Source organism: Chiroxiphia lanceolata, unplaced genomic scaffold (genome assembly GCF_009829145.1).
Source record: "Chiroxiphia lanceolata isolate bChiLan1 unplaced genomic scaffold, bChiLan1.pri scaffold_67_arrow_ctg1, whole genome shotgun sequence".
NCBI lineage: Eukaryota > Metazoa > Chordata > Aves > Passeriformes > Pipridae > Chiroxiphia > Chiroxiphia lanceolata.
Genome location: NW_022476532.1, coordinates 46385 through 62679, shown reverse-complemented (window position 1 = coordinate 62679; position 16295 = coordinate 46385). Strand labels below are relative to the sequence as shown.

General features: G+C 59.2%; 3 protein-coding genes across 3 annotated transcripts in view; 2 read left to right on the top strand and 1 right to left on the bottom strand.

Moving 5' to 3' along the window:
* The first annotated feature begins 108 nt into the window (after window positions 1-108).
* Window positions 109-4204, top strand: DSN1 (DSN1 component of MIS12 kinetochore complex). Its single transcript, XM_032677604.1, is given in 12 exon segments — window positions 109-204; window positions 288-333; window positions 881-1190; window positions 1672-1743; window positions 1967-1972; window positions 1974-2039; window positions 2387-2476; window positions 2878-2937; window positions 3358-3429; window positions 3537-3678; window positions 3771-3858; window positions 3944-4204. Coding segments are annotated over 12 exon segments (1107 nt in total). The 5' UTR covers window positions 109-120; the 3' UTR covers window positions 4015-4204.
* A 180-nt stretch (window positions 4205-4384) lies between these two features.
* MVB12A (multivesicular body subunit 12A) lies at window positions 4385-7165 on the top strand. The gene is given in 10 exon segments (XM_032677596.1): window positions 4385-4465; window positions 4553-4645; window positions 4963-5019; window positions 5021-5060; window positions 5161-5284; window positions 5376-5490; window positions 5946-6024; window positions 6339-6403; window positions 6545-6595; window positions 6702-7165. Coding segments are annotated over 10 exon segments (1056 nt in total). The 3' UTR covers window positions 7053-7165.
* Window positions 6486-16295, bottom strand: part of ATP13A1 (ATPase 13A1) — a 17250-nt gene continuing 7440 nt past the window's right edge. The window contains 17 exon segments of the mRNA XM_032677588.1: window positions 6486-7486; window positions 8210-8353; window positions 8698-8809; window positions 9035-9177; window positions 9661-9857; window positions 10595-10709; window positions 10996-11133; window positions 11136-11179; window positions 11687-11783; window positions 12113-12127; window positions 12129-12313; window positions 12803-12911; window positions 13254-13379; window positions 13827-13937; window positions 14587-14762; window positions 15344-15501; window positions 15914-16034. Coding sequence (XP_032533479.1) covers window positions 7376-7486; window positions 8210-8353; window positions 8698-8809; window positions 9035-9177; window positions 9661-9857; window positions 10595-10709; window positions 10996-11133; window positions 11136-11179; window positions 11687-11783; window positions 12113-12127; window positions 12129-12313; window positions 12803-12911; window positions 13254-13379; window positions 13827-13937; window positions 14587-14762; window positions 15344-15501; window positions 15914-16034 — 2102 coding nt within the window. The 3' untranslated portion in view covers window positions 6486-7375.

Genomic DNA, 16295 nt, shown 5'->3' with positions numbered 1-16295 from the left:
ACGCGCCACAGAGGAGCGCGCGACGCCAATGGGCTCTGCGCACGCGCGGCGGGTGAGGGCAGCCGGCGCCGGCGGGCTCCGCGCATGCGCGGGGCTGAGGGCGGGCGGCGCGTTCCCGCCATGGCGGAGCCGCCGGAGGCAGCGGCGGGGCCCGGCTCGGCCGCCCCTCCGTCCCCGCGGGCCCCGGGCGGGCCGGACGGGGAGGTGAGCGCTGCAGGGGCTCGGCCCGGCCGGGGGGAGCCGCGAGGCGGCCGCGCTTCCAGCCTCGTAACGGTTTTTCCCCTCAGCGTTGCCCCGGCGGAGCCCGCCCAGAGCCCGGAGGGGCCGCGGCAGGTAACGGGGGCAGAGGAGGGGGAAGGGAGGGAGGCGCCGGCTCAGGGGTGCGGGGAGGGGATGCTTGGATGATATAGGGGGCTGCGAAGTGGGGACCCATCCCCGGGGCCCTTCAGTGCTATTGCCCTCATCCCCCTTCAGTGTTGTTCCCTAATCCCCCCTCACCCCTGATCCCTCATCCTCCTCACCCCTGATCCCTCATCCCCCTCACCCTTGATCCCTCATCCCCCTCACCCCTGATCCTCATCCCCCTCACCCCTGATCCCTCATCCCCCTCACCCTTGGATCCATCATCCCCCTCACCCTTGATCCCTCATCCCCCTCACCCCTGTCCCCCTCCCCACGGTCCCCTCATCCCCCCTCACTCTCCTGCCCCTCCCAGTTAAAAATAAAAGCCCAAAGAACAAGTGCAGCCCTCTGGACTCCTTGGGAAAACCCTTTCTTATCTCATAGAACCCTGGAAATCCCAAGTAGGAAGGGCCCCCACCACATCCCCCAGTCACTTTTTACCTCTCTAATGTGCTGATTTTGCCTCTTTTTCTCTCAGATCCCGAGCCTGGAGCAAAGGTGGCGGGTGCTGAGCCCTTCCTGAAACCACCTGCTGGCCCGAAGCACCGCGGAACCCCCGGAGCATCTGCCAGGAAGAGACCCCTGGGCACCCCCAGGCTGAGGCTGAGCCCCCTCAGGAGCAGCCCCCGGAGGAAGGGGAGCAGCCCCCAGCAGGAGCAGAGCCTGAATTCCTTCAGTTTGTCCCCCCTCGTCGCCACCCCCCAGGGCAAACGTCGCTCCTGGTGCCGCTCCAGCCTCAAGGGCAGCAAGCGCCGCAAATCCCTGCCCCCGTGCACAAGGACATCCCGGTGGGTGCCCCACGGCCTCACTGGGGCCTCACTGGGGCCGCAATGGGTTACTCCTCAGTAAAACCTGCCCGTAGCCCCCTGGAAGTGGCCTGGGAGGCCCAGGGATCTGAGGGTCAGTGGAGATGCTGTGCTGGGGCTCTTGTCAGGAGGATTTTGCAGCTCCTGCCTTTTTATTCCCCAAGTCCTGATCCTTAAACGTGACTTTTCCCTCTTTCTTTTTTCCCCTTTTTCTTCCTTTTCTACTTTCATCATTTTCTCCTTTTCTTTTTCCCATTTTTCTCCCTTTCTTTTCCCCTTTTTTCTCCCTTTCTCTTTCCCCCCTTCTCCCTTTCTTTCTCCTGTTTTGCTCCTTTCCCCTGCTCCTTCCGTGTCCTGCACCCCCCATTCCTGTCAACAACAGCTTTTGGGAACTTTTGAGCTCATCCTCCAACCTTTTCTGTGAATTTAATAGTCCTACACAACTTTATTCTGATTTTTTCAGAGCTAAGCAAATCCATCAGCCTGGACTGCCTGAGAGCGAGCGTCTCTCCTGCTCATCCTCTCCTGTTTCCAGGTTTTTGTTTTTTTTAATTACTTATTTTCCCTTTTTCCCCCCAACTGCCACATTGGGGTTTGCTTCACCTGGCTCCCTCAACGGGGGGAGATTCCGTCTCCTCCCACAAACTTTGTTATAAACGGGGATAAAAGCTGACTTCCTTTGTCAGGAGATAGGAATAAAAGCTGACCTTCCCTATTTTTCTTGGATAAAACCTGTTTTTCTCCCCTTTTTTCCCCAGTTTACCTGCCAGAAGCTCGAGCAGGTGCTGAGGCAGAGGAAGGATTCAGCCCGCGAGGCTTTTGCTGCCAAGGGTGAGCTGGGACTGTTGCATCAGAAAGGTCACTCTAGACTTAAAAACAGGGATTCTTCCCTGGGATCCCTCACAATTAACATTACTGACTCCTGGAAGGGGTGGGCACCCCGAAAATTTGGGAATTAGGTTTTTTCAGGAGCAGGAAACGGAACCACAAATGGAGGCCCCGAGACGGTGGCGACCTCGGGGGGTTGATTATTCCTTCCTTAATTCCTTAAAACCGACGGAACCAGGAACTTGGAATGGCTTCTGGTGAGGCTCAGGGCAGGGCCTGGGGGGTTTCTGGCTGTCCTGGTTTCCCAGAGCGGGGGATTTGATCCCGGTTGTTCCTGGTTTCCCCCGCAGTGCAGGCGGTTCGGCGGAGCTGGGGCGGTTGGGTTGGCAGAAGGCTGAACCTGACGGGACACTCCGGGACTGTGTGGAGGATCCCGAGGGGTGAGGGCTCATCCCAGGGGCAGGGTCAGGTCGGATTTTAGGGAAAATCCCTTCATTAAAGGTTTCCCCAGCCCCTGGCACAGGCTGAGCAGGCAAGGGGTGGAGTCACTTCCCAGGGAGTGCCCAAAAAAACCTGTGGATGTGGCACTTGGGGACACGGCTCAGTGGTGGCCTTGGCAGTGTTGGATTTGAAGGTCTCAGAGCTTTCCGCCTCAACATTCCATGATTTGGGTTTAATGTAACATTTTAATGAGCTGCCCCATCCCTGGAAGTGTCCCAGGGCCGGGGGGTGGCACTGATCGATCTTCCAGGCCTTTCCCAACCCAAACCATTCCATGATTGGGATTTGGGTGGGAGCTGTGTCCCCCTGACATGGAGCCAACTCTCTCCCTGTGCTTCAGGAATTCCCTGGACTCGGCTCTGGATGAACCCGTGGCACAGGTGGAGCAGCACATGGCCAGGTAAGCACACCTGCCCCACAGAGGTGGGCATTATTCCCAGGGGATTCCAGGGGTGTTTCCTTGGGAGTGGTAGAGGGAACAGCCAAGACACACCCGGAGTGCAAAGGAACACCTGGGACACACCTGGTGCACACCGGGAGTGCAGAGGGCACACCTGGATACACCTGGTGCACATCTGGGCACACACCTGGGCACAGAGGGCACACCTTGCACGTACCTGGCACACACCTGGCACGTACCTGGGCACACACCTGGGCACGGAGGGCACACCTGGCACATACCTGGGCACATGCCTGGTCACACACCTGGCACGTACCTGGGCACACACCTGGCACGTACCTGGGCACACACCTGGGCACACACCTGGCACGTACCTGGGCACACACCTGGCACACGTCTGGTCACACCTGTCCCCTGCAGGTTCTCCTCTGAGCGCCAGGCCTGGGACCAGCTCCTGCAGCAGCACCAGGACAGTGCCCAGGAGGCCGCCAGGTGAGGGGGGGGGCTGTGCCCCCCCCGGGCACCAACCCCCCCGATCTGGACCATTTTGGGCCATTTTGGGCCCTTCTCACTCATCCCACCCCCCCGGGGTCCCGCAGGCTCCTGGAGACCCTCCGGGCCAACCCCGCCGGGCCCCCCCTGGCCCTGCCCAGCTCCCAGAGCGCCGTGCTGGGCTCCAAACCCGACTACTCCCACCTGCTCCTGGACCAGGGCCCCGTGCTGCGCTCCGTGGAGCTCGCGGTGAGTCCGGCCCTGCTTTTCTGGGGCAAAACCGCGCGGGTTTGGGTCACTTTGGGCTCACTTGGGGGCCGTTGCCGGCGGTGTTTCCGCAGCTGGACGAGCTGTGCCAGGCAGGGGCGCTCCTGACGGCCTTCAGCGAGGAGAGCCGGCGCTGCCTGCGGGGCCTCTCGGAGCGCCTCGGTAAGAGAGACCCCCGGGGCGGGCGGGGGGTCCGGGAACGATGGGGGAGTAACGGGGACTAACGAAGCTTTCCCGCCCGGCCCAGGCTCCAGGACCTTCCGGCAGCTGGAGAACTCCCCGCTGTGCAGGCTCCTGGCTGCCCCGCCGGACGGCTGAGGGACCGCGGGGGGCGCGCCGTGGGGCCGCCGGTAATAGAGTTGGGGGTCCCCGGTAATAAAGTTGGGGGTCCCCCGTAATAAAGTTGGAGTTCCCGGTAATAAAGTTGGGGGTCCCCGGTAATAAAGTTGGGGGTCTCCGGTAATAAAGTTGGGGGTCCCCGGTAATAAAGTTGGGGGGTCTCCGGTGGCCCCCGCGGTGCCTGGACTCCCGCGCTTCCGTGTTTGTGGATCGCTCGCTGCTCATTGGACGGCTCGCGTGTCAATCATAGCCCTCGCCCAATCGCCGAAGTCGCTCATCGCTCTTAGCCAATCGCAGCCCGCCGGTGGCGGTGGGCGGGTCCCCGCGGCTCCGGTGCGGACGGGGTGCGATGGCGGCGGCGGCTCCGTCGCCGCTCACCGGGGTGGGCTGGGCCGCCGGGCCCGAGGCCGTCCCGCCGGGCTGGACCGCGGTACGGGGGGCACGGGGAGGGCACGGCGGCCGCGCGGAGCCCGTCCCGGTGCCGGTGCGGTGCCGGTGACGCGCCCCGTGCCAGCAGATCACGGTGACGACGGAGGGCGCGCCCGCCGTGGTGGGCAAAGGCTTCGGGCACCGCGGCGGAGGGTGGTACCTGTGTGTGCGCCCCGCGGCAGCGCAGGTAACGGGGGCACCGGCTACGGGCGGTGCCGGGGTCCCGTCCCGGTGGCTCCCGGGGGAGGAACTGGGATCGGGATCGAGGTGGGGAGGAGGGATCGGGCCCCGGCATCAGGACCGGGGGTGACGGAGGGGTCGGTTCCCGGTCCAAAAACGAGGTCCTGTCTCGTCCTGGCGGCTCCCGGGGGAGGAATCGGGAGCGGGACCAGGACCGGAGGAGAAGGTTTGGGGCCAGGGGTCCGTCCCCGTTCCTGGTGCCCATCCCGGTACCCGGAGTGGGTCCCGGATCCCGGTGCCCATCCCGGTGCCCCCCAGCCCCCGCCGTGCCCGGTGGTGACGGATGTGCTGGTGCTGAGCGAGCGGAGCCCGCAGCCCCCCCGGCTACACCCGCGCCCCCGAGTTCCCTGAACCCCGTAAGTGCCCCCCCGGGGGTGACCCCACCCGGGGCGCTTTTCCCCTGTGCCCCCCCCCCCCCGGTGCCCTCCCGGTGCTGTGTCCCGCTTTCCCCCTCAGGAACCGGCGTTTCCCGGAGGAAAAGGCTCCTGGTGAAGCTGGAGCAGCCGAGCGAGGCCGCGGCGGTGCTGGAGCTGCAGCTCAGTTCCAAGGGCAAAGTCCTGCCCCTCTACACCAAAATCGGGTACGGGGGGGGGATCCCACAGCCCCCTCCCTCCCCCTTTTCCGGGTGTCCCACCCTCCCCAACCCGGGAATTCGGGGGATTGTTTTCCAGGGAAATGGGGGGTTTCGCCATTTGGTGCAAGAAGGGGCCGGTTGGGCCCCAGCCCAGCCCCGGCCCGAGGCCGCTCAGCACCGGGATGGAGCAGCTCTCGCTGCAGCCCCCCAGGTACGGCCACAGGGACCCCCAGTACAGCCCCCAGGTACGGCCACAGGGACCCCCCCAAGTACAGCCACGGGGACCCCCAGGGACCCCCCAGGGACCCCAGGTACAGCCACAGGGACCCCCAGTACAGCCCCCCAGGTACAGCCACAGGGACCCCCAAGGACCCCAGTACAGCCCCCCAGGTATGGCCACGGGGACCCCCCCAGGTACAGCCACTGGGACCCCCTCACGGACCCCCAGTACAGCCCCCCAGGTACCACCCCCAGGTACCACCCCCAATTCCAGCCCCAGTTACTCCCAGTACATCCCAGTTCCAGCCCCCCCAGGTGCCCCCACCTGCCCCATCCCAGGACTGGGAATCAATCCCAGTGTCCATTCCCAAGGGCTGGAGCTCCTCCCTGAGCAACTGATTCCCTAATTAATGACCCTAATTAATGACTCTCATCAACACCCCCAGGCCCCCCCCCTCCATCCAGCACCAAAGGCCGCTCCCATCCCGAATCCCTGCCCGACCCCTCCGGGATCTACGGCCTCTCAGGTAAAGCTTTTCCTTGGAATTTCGGGATTAAGGAACGATCCCTTAAAGAGGAGCCTGGGAATTGGCTCCCAACTCCCTCCCTGTGCCTGGGAAAGGCTGGGATGGGGCTGGATTTTGGGAAAAACCTTCTTCCCAAGCCTTCAGGAAAACCCTTCCTGGAGGATTCCTCCCTGAAGGATTTTCTCTTTCCCTGGAATTTTTTTTCCTGGAATTTGGAGGTCACTCTCGATGCCAGGTGTCCCCTTCCCTCCTCTTTTCCATGAATTGTGTGTTTTGGGAATTTGGAAAGGTTCTTTTCCCTCTTTTTTTCCCAGCCATGGACGGAGTTCCCTTCGCCCTCCACCCCAAGTTTGAGCCCAAGCTCAGCTGTGGCCCCGCTTGTGAGTCTCCCTCGAGCCCTTATTTCGTTAATTACCCCCCAATTAATAATCAATTACCCCTAATTAATAATCAACCCCCTATTAATTAATAATTCCCCTCTTTTAATCCATTAATTAACATTTCCCCCCCCCCTTTTTAGCCAATTCTGGCCGACCTGACGGTGAAATCCCTCGCTGACATCGAGCAGGAGGGTGACACCCCTGGAATTCTGGGAATACTGGGAACGCTGGGGGAGTGCTGGGAATGCTGGGCACATTCCCAAGGGTTTTCATTCCCCTTTTTTCCCCCGTTCCCAGTACAATTATGGATTTGTGGTGGAAAGGACGGCGGCGGTCGGCTGCCACCGGGCACCTGAGCCCTTCCAGGCGACATTCCAAAGGGAATTCCAGAGCCTTGGAGCTGCTCCAGGAGGAAATAAACCTGTTTTCTCTACCTATCCAAGGATTCCTGGCACGGATTGGGAACACAGGGAGGGCACCTGGGGAGGGTTTATTCCCAGACTTTTAGCCCCCAAATCACCTTTTCCGAGGTGTTCCCAGGATTTGGGATGTCCTTTCCCACCGCGCTTCGGGGCTGGTTTATTCCCAGTTTTCCATGGAATTTTCCAGCCCAAACACTTTTCAAAACACCTCGATTTGAGTTTTTAGTTCCCAAATTCCCCCAAATGTTTCCTGGAGATTTGAGGCTTTTCCTTTAAATTTGAGGGTCTCCTTGAAAATTTGAGGATTTTTTTCCATGAAAATTTAAGGTATTTCCTTGAAAATTTGTGGATTTTCCATGAAAACTTCCCCCCACATCCCTCCCTCCCCCCCAAGAAATTCCCAGCACATCCTGGAAAAAAGAAAAAACCACCTCCAAGCTGCAGCCGTTTCCTTTCCCAGAGGTGGATTTGGGGGCGGAAAATCCCCGCCGGGAACGCTGGGGGCGGGGTTGGGATGGCAGGACACGGCTCTGGAGTCGGGAATTCCCCTCAGGAAGGCACTTGGAGCTTGGAGCTCCCCAGCAGGAACTGCAGGATCCGATCCACGGACAAGGCGAGCAGGAAGTCGGCCAGGAGGACCTGGGAGATCACGAGCTTGAACTGCGGAGAGAGAGGGATTCGGGATGGGACGGGTGGGAAGGGAGAGGGGAAACACCCCCTGGAATCCTGGGATGGGAAGGGAGCAGGGAAACACCCCTGGAATCCTGGGACGGGAAGGGAGCAGGGAAACACCCCCTGGAATCCTGGGATGGGAAGGGAGCAGGGAAACACCCCCTGGAATGCTGGGATGGGAAGGGACCACAAAGCCCAGCCCATCCCACCCCATTCCATGGGCAGACCCTCGGGATCCACCCGGCCATGGAAGGTGTCCCTGCCCAGGGATTGGGATGAGCTTCCAGGTCCCTTCCCACCCAAACCATTCCAGGATTTTCACCCACGACACCCCCAAATCCTCCTTCCCGGGGCTCCTCCTCCATCCACCCTCTTCCCAGCCTGGATTTGGGCTTGGAATTGCCCCTGATCCCGGTGCAGCCCCTGCCCTTGGTCCTGTTGAATCCCATGAAATTCCCACCTCTCCATAACCCTTGGGATGGCACCTGGATGAACCACCCCTTCGATTCCCCCTTTCCCAGGAATTCCTGAAAATTCCCTTTCCCAGGAATTCCCCAAACTGCCCAAATCCCACGGGATGCTCCCAAACCCCCTCCCATTCCCCCGGGATCCCGTCGTGTCCCATCCCTTCAAACGCCACCAACATTCCCGATCCAAATCCCTCCCGGGGGCCGTTTTCCCACGGGAATGGCCCCGGAATTCTGGGGTTACCTCGGTGGGGATCTCCACGAGCCCGAACTGCTCGTTGAATTCTGGGGAGGAGCCCGAGAGGAGCCCCACGATGGCCATTCCCGACAGGACGATGCTCCAGAGCAGGGGCTTGTTCTCCTGGAGACTCTCCATGAAGGGATGGCCCTGGGAGACAGGGAATGGCTCGGGATGGGGGACTGGGAGGGACTGGGGGGACTGGGGGGGACTGGGGGGATGAGAGGGAATGGAGGGAATGGGAGGGACTGGGGGGGACTGGGGGGGATGAGAGGGAATGGAGGGAATGAGGGAATGGGAGGGACTGGGAGGGACTGGGAGGGAATGGGACACTGGAAAAGGTTCCCAAGGGGAGTGAGAAAAGGTTCCTGAGGGAGCTCAGGGAGTGCTTGGCTGAGGATTTCAGGGATTTTGGGATTCCTGAGCAGGGAATGGGGCGGGATGGCTGATCCCGAGGGCTGATCCCGAGGGATATTCCCTGGATCTCAAGGCACCTTGTAGTTGATGGCGAAGGTGACCATCTGCATGGCCATGGACAGGATGTACACGGTGCTGTTCACCAGGCTCGGCTCGAATTCCTTGCTCAGATCCACAAATTCTTCCTCCCTGCAACAGGAAAACACCTCGGAATTCCTGGCAGGAATTCAGGATAACTGGGGTTTTTTGGGAATGGGGGCTCACCTGGGCCCGCTCTGGGCCTGGAATTCCCAGCAGGAATTTGGGATGACTGGGGTTTTTTGGGAATTGGGGGCTCACCTGGGCCCGCTCTGGGCCTGGAATTCCCGGCAGGAATTCGGGATAACTGGGGTTTTTTGGGAACTGGGGGCTCACCTGGGCCCGCTCCGGGCCTGGGCCCCCCGGTACAGGAAGACGAGGCTCAGGAAGTGCACCAGGAACTGCAGCAGCACTGTCAGCACCGTGTACAGGTTGAAGATGTTGGGAAGGGGCCTCTCCTTGGAAAGGGTCTTCAAAGGCTGGTATGGGGGGGAAAAAACCGGGCGCGGGGTGGGCTGGGATGCCTTGGGAAGGCTCCGAATCCCAGTGGTGTCCGTGGGCTGCAGGAATTCCCCCTCGGGAGTGGAATTCCAAGGCTGGGGGCAACCTGGTCCATGGAATGTGCCCCTGGAGGCGGGATGGGCTGGGATTTAAGGTCCATTCCCACCCAAACCATTCCAGGATTCCCTAATTCCATGATTTTAAGGAACAGCCTCAGTGGAACCAGTTTTTCCTACGCTGCCCTTTCCCACCTTTTCCCATCAGTCGGGATCACAGGGGGCTTCCCCAGGCAAGGACTGGCCTCAGGAGCATCCCAAATCCAAGGGAACGCTACTTCCCACCCCTCCACGATCAGGGACTGGGAATTTACCACAAAAACCGGGATGTTTTGGGGGAGAAAGGCCCTTTTCCTTCAGTTCTGGAGGGACGGGCATGGGCCAAGTGGAATTCCCGGCGCTCACCTTGGAGCGGGAGATGAAGAGGAAGCAGCCGGCCAGGAGCAGCCCCTGGAGCGTGGCCTGGAAGTCGCTGAACTTGACGCCCTCGAGGTAGAGGACGCTCTGGCTGTAGGCCAGGATCAGGGCATTCAACGCCAGGATCTTGAACATCTGCAGCGTCGTCACCAACGTGCAGCGGCCCTGCTTGATCACGTGGCAGACTGGGGAAAAACAGGGAAAAACGGGGATAAACACGAGGAAAACGGGGCTCGGGGCTCGGTCCTGCCCTAAAGGGGGGTCCTGAGGGAAATCAAGCCCAGCCCAGAAGTCCCACGTGGGGGTTAGCCCACATAAAATGGCGGGAAAGCCTCAGGTTCCCACACAAAATGGCAGGAAAGGCCTGGATTCCCACACAAAATGGGGGGAAAGCCTTGGATTCCCACACAAAATGGGAAAGGCCTGGATTCCCACATAAAATGGTGCGGAAGGCCTGGATTCCCACATAAAATGGGGGGGAAGGCCTGGATTCCCACATAAAATGGGGGGGAAGGTCTGGATTCCCACATAAAATGGTGGCAAAGCCTTGGATTCCCACACAGAATGGCAGGAAAGGCCTGGATTCCCACATAAAATGGCGGGGAAGGCCTGGATTCCCACACAAAATGGCGGCAAAGCCTTGGATTCCCCCCCAAAATCGTGGGGAAGGCTTGGATCTGGGGCTGTTTCTCCCCGTCCCAACCCTCTCTCCTGGGTTATTCCCAGCCTGGAGCTGGGGCTGTTTCTCCCCGTCCCAACCCTCTCTCCTGGGTTATTCCCAGCCTGGAGCTGGGGCTGTTTCTCCCCATCCCAACCCTCTCCCCTGGATTATTCCCAGCCCGGAGCTGGGGCTGTTTCTCCCCATCCCAGCCCTCTCTCCCGGCTCATTCCCGGGTTATTCCCGGCCTTTCCCAGCACTCACTGCACTGGATGGAGGAGAGTTTGGAGGTGAAGGGGGCGGCAATGCTGGCATCTCCCAGTTTCACCACCGGAGCTCGTTCCTCCTCCAGGTCCTTCAGCACTTGGCTGAGCCGCTCCTGAGGGACGGGAAAAGTGGGATGTGAATTCCCAGAACGGTCCCGTGCCGTCCCTGCTCCATGGATGGGGGAATGGAGGGAAAAGCTGCTCCTTTCCCACCCAAATCCACGAGGAAAAGGAAGGAAGGTTGGGCTCTGCCTCGGCTGAGGAGTTTTAAGGTGCCTCCCAAGCAGAATTCCACGATCTGCTCCCTGTTTTCCCTGTACTTATGGCTGGGATCACATCCCAGCTCCAGGAGTGCCAGAGGAGGACTCAAAAGCCCGGATAAACCCTCTGGAATCGCACCCTGTGGATGGCCAGCTGCTCCTCCCGCTGGGACAGGACCCTGTGCTTGGCTCCCCGGGACGTGGGTCTCACATTCCCGACGCCTGCCGCCGGAATTCCGGCTCTCCCGTCCCCGGTGCCATCCCGGGGCCGCTTCTTTCCGCTCGGGGAATCCTCTCGGGAGCGTTTGCCAGCAGGGCCACTCCTGGAAAAGGGGGAAAAAACAGGGAAAAAAAGGGCCGTAAATCCCTCGGGTTTTTCCACGCAGTCGGTGGCTGCAACTGGAGCAGGGAACTGGGGAGGGATTTTAGGGAAGAAAAGTAGGGGGAATGAGGGAATTGGGGAGGGATTTCAGGGAAAAAAGGGGCTGTAAAGCCATTTGTTTTTCCACACAGCAGGATCCCAACCTGGAGTCAGGAGAGTAGGGAATTTGGGAGGGATTTGGGGAGAAAAAAGTGGGGAGAATCAGGGGATTTGGGAGGGATTTTAGGGACAAAAAAGCAGGGAGAATCAGGGAATTTCAGGGAAAAAACCCAGGGAGAATCCTCCTGGAAAAAGCATTTGGAGCCAATTCCTGCTGGTGTGCAGTTCCAGGAGCAGAGAAATCCCTCTGTATCTGAATTCCTGCCTCCAAACGATTCGGGCAGGGGGATTCCCAGCCCTGGCACTCCGGAAAACCCTGGGTATCTGGGGAAATCCCAGGAATTCTCACCCACATCCGCATGTTTCAGGGCCCCCACGTCGTTGGTGCCGTCCCCGCACATGAGGGTGGAGAAGCCGAGGCTCTTCAGGGTGGTGATCACGAATTCCTGGCGGGAAAAGGCCCAAATGTTGGGAATTTGGAGCTGGAAAGGGGCTCGGGGATCTTTAGGATCACATGGGACACCCAGAGCCTCACACCCAGGCTCCTAAAAGCTCCAAAGTTTGGGAATTCAGAGCTGGAACAGGCTTGGGATTGTTCAGGATGACAACAGGGACACCTCTGAGCATCATCCCTATACTCCAAAAGCTCTGGATTTTGGGAATTCAGAGCTGGAACAGGCTCAGGACTCTCCAGGATCACAACGGGACACCCTGCTCTTCACCTGCACCTCCAAACGTTGGGAATTCTCCGGGATAACCCCCCACTTCCCCTCACCTTCTGCTTGGGCACGAACCCTGGCGAAGACGCGGATGTGGGGGATGAGCCGGAGCAGCCGCTCCCGGTTCCCGCTCCGGAGGTGCTCCAGGCCCTCCCCGGTCACACACAGGTCGAAGGGCTCCGTCAGCTCCCGCTGGGATTCCGGGAATGCCGGGAGCACCACGGCCCCGTCCCGCGATTCCCACTGCCACGGGGAGCCTGCGGGAACAGGGTTAGGGAACGTCCCGGCCCCTCCCGGATCCCAGCGCTGGGAAAAGTGGGAATTTCGGGTTGTTTGGGTGGCATTTGGTCTTTTTTATGGGGGTGGGGGGGTTTGGGTCTTATTTTGGGGGTTTTTGTGGGTTTTTTGGGTTTTATCTTGGGGGGTTTTGGTGGGTTTTTGGGCTCATTTTGGTGTGTTTGGGGGTTTTTTAGCGTGTCTTTAGTGCGGGGTTTTCTGTGGGTTTTGCCCTTATTTTGGTGTTATTTGGGCTTTGTTTTGGAGATATTTGGGTCTTACTTTGGAATTAGTTTGGCCTTATTTTGAAGATATTTTGGCCTGATTTTGGAGCTTTTCTGACCCTATTTTGAAGTTATTTTGGCCTGATTCTGGAGATATTTTGGCCAGATTCTGGAGTTATTCTGACCCTGTTTTGGAGTCATTTCGGCCCCTTCCCCCCGGTCCATCCCAAATCCCATTCTGGGCACCTTTGGAAGCCGGAGGCTGCAGGATGAGGGTCTTTTCCTTCTGCAGGAAGTGCAGCTCCCTGGCCACGTGGCAGGCGGTCAGGGGGTTGTCCCCCGTGATCATCACCACCTGAGGGACACGGCAGAGGGAATTGTGGGAATTCCAGAGGCACCAACAAAATTCCTGCCTGGAGCGGGTGCAGGTCCCAACCCCCCCGAGGTGCAGCCCCCCAGGGAAGGCCTTGTCCCGTTATCCCACCCCAAAACCAACCCCACATCCACAGGATTTCCCTGTTTTCCACCTTTTCCCTCCACTTTCCCCTTTTCCCTCACTCCAGAGGCTCCCAATCCCCTGGAAGTGGCACCTGGGGACAGGTTCAGTGGTGCCCATGGAATGTTTGGACTCCATGACCTCCAAGGGCTTTTCCCACCCAACCAAGCCCCTTTTCCCTGGAATTCTGCCCGTCCTTACGTGGTGGGAAGCGTTCTGGATCTCCCTGATGACGGATTTGGAGTCGGCTTTGAGGGGACACGAGACCACGATGAACCCCACAAACCTCAGGTCACATTCCAAGGTTTCCCTCTTCATCTCCCGCACCTGCCAAGGGAAGAATCATTTGGAACACCTGGGAACAGCACCTGGCTTTTCCAACAGGTGATTCCCTGAAGTTAAAGGACCCCCTGGGAACGCCAGAGAACCCCTGGAATGGCTCCAGCTGCTCAAAAAAGGCTTTTTTTGGCACAAGAAGCCCCTCATTCCCAATTAAAACCAGGCTCTCGGCCAAGGAATTCCATGCCAAACCTCTCCAGGTGTTCCAAGGAAAGACCTGATCCTGCTCTGTGAGCAGGAAACCAGGAATACCGCAGGGAACACAGATCCACAACACCCCAAAACTCACAGCTGGGGGGGGCGGTTTTCCCAGAAAATCCCGATTTTATCAGCAAATCTGGGTGCCCACATCCCAAAAAACAGTCCCTCCCTTCCCAGCCCTGCTCCCAGCAACCCCATTTCCCCGGATTTGAAGGCTGGGAAGGATCCAGGTACCTGCTGGTGGGTGAGGTGTCCCAGCTCCTTGTAGCCCAGGGCCAGGACCCGAGCGCCCTCGTGGGAGATCTCCCGGTGCACGGAGTGGTAGTTGCTGGGACATTGGGATAACTGGGGAAAAGGAGGGAAAAACACAGGATTCAGGGAGTTTCCGAGGGACTCCAGGAGCAGATTTGAGCTTTTTGTGGAAAAAGGGGGGGAAAAATAGGGGGAAAGAGACTCTGGGATTGTCACCTGTCCTTCCTACAAACTCTGGGATTGTCCCCTGTCCTTCCCACAAACTTTGGGACAAGTCCCCCATCCTGTCTGTCCCAAAACCTCTGGGATTAGTCACCTGTCCTTCCCAAAAGCTTTGGGACAAGTCACTTGTCCTTCCCACAAAATTTGGGACAAGTCCCCATCCTTTCTTTTTCACAAACTCTGGGACAAGTCCCTACCCTGCCCACCCCACAAACTCTGGGATGAATCCCTGCCCATCCCACGAACTCTGGGACGATTCCCTGTCCACCTGATCCCCTGCCCATCCCACAGATTTTGGGATGATCCCCTGTCCATCCCACAAACTCTGGGATGATCCCCTGTCCATCTGATCCCCCGCCCACCCCAAACCCCCTGTTCCCACCCCCCCGTGTCCCTCCCTTCCCCACACCACCCACGATCCCTCAGAATTCCAACTCCACCTCCTCTCCCACCCCCTCCCTCGCCCCCTCCGCCCCGCTGGGGGTGGAATTCCCGTGTGTTTTTCCCGGGAATGCCTCACCATGGGCCGCAGGGTCTCGGGCGCGCCCTTGACGGCGGCGACGAAGGCGAGTTGGGCGCCGGGGCCGCGCTCGTAGGAGGCCAGGACCGACATCCGCTTCAGGGCACTGGAGAAATGAAAGCGCTGGTGAATTTTCATCCCCGGAGTTTTTAGACTCCTTGGGAAAACTTTCTCATCTGGAAACAAAGAGATCGGGAAATCCTGAAAGGGGCTTTTTGTGGAGGGGGGGAGGAAAAAAAAAAAGGGAATTTAAAAAAAAAAAAAAAAAAAAAAACAACAAGCAAAAATAAAAGGTCCCACCCCGTGGGGGAATTCGGGGGGATCTGGGGGAGTCTGGGGGGAATTCGGGGGGATCTGGGGGAGTTTGGGGGGAATTTGAGCAAAATTCAGGATAATTCCAAAATTCAGAGGAAATTGGGGGAATTCGGGTGGAATTCAGGGTAATTCAGGTGGAATCAGGGTAATCTGTGTGGAATTCAGGGCAGTTTGGGTGGAATTCAGGATAATTCATGTGGAATTCAGGGCAGTTTGGGTGGAATTCAGGCGGAATTCAGGACAATTCAGGTGGAATTCAGGTGGAATTCAGGGGAATTCAGGATAGTTCCGGTGGAATTCAGGGGGGATTCAGGGGAATTTGGGTGGAATTCAGGCCATGGGATGTGTCCCTGCCCTTGGATCGGGACGATCCTTAAGGTCCCTTCCCAGCCAGCCCATCCCAGACTCCCCGGGCTCGGATTTCCCTGGAATGGGGGTTTACCTTTGGTCAGGGTCCAGTCCACGGCCAGGAGCATGGCCTTTTCCAGAGGGTCTCCCACCAGCGTCCCGTCCTCCAGCTGCACCAGGGAGTGGCAGGTGGCGATGGCCCGGTGGGTCTCCACGGGAATGTCGGACACGGGAGTCACCTCCTTCCCGTCCCTATGGAATAACGGGGCAACAGACCCGCTCTGGGACACTCTGGAACGATTTCCAGCTCGGAATTCCCGCCCCGACCCAGCGGGGAGCGAAGGCCACGGGACGGCGGGGCTGGTTCAGTGGGAATTCGGGCCAAATCCTGGGATTTGGGCCGGTTCTGCCAAGGAAGCTCGGGGAATTGGCACATCAAAGGGCAGATCCAAAGGATTTGGGGGGCTCCAAGTGCTGGGAATTCCGGCAGGGGGACAGGAGGGGTGGGATGTGCCGCAGGGAAGAGCTCGGCAGCCTCAGAATCCCGGGGAATTCCCACCAAATCCCCGCTCCTCGAATCCCCAGGGATCTCCCCCTGCCCCGCCGGGATGTTCCCAAGGAATTCCTGCATGGAAATCCGGGACTGGGGGCTCCCAGGACCCACCTGAGCCCGGCCACCCCCCGCACCACCAGGTGGTCGCTGGTCAAGGTCCCGGTTTTGTCGAAGCAACAAACTTGGACTTTCCCAGCAAAGGGGATCCGGAAAGGCTCCGTGCAGTAAATGTCTGGAGAGGGAAAACAGGGAATTTGGGTGGGAATCCAGCCCAAGGCTCCGTGCAGTAAACGTCTGGAGAGGGAAAACAGGGAATTTGGGTGGGAATCCCCTGGGATTGCGGCCCAACAGTGGGACTGGCAACACAAGGATCCGGAGGTTGGATCCAAACTGGGGGGGATTGGGAGGCAGGGAAAAGTCCCAAAGGTTTTATCCGGATGGGAGTTCCTAAACTGCAGGGATTCCTGTTGGAATTCCTATTCCACAGAGATGG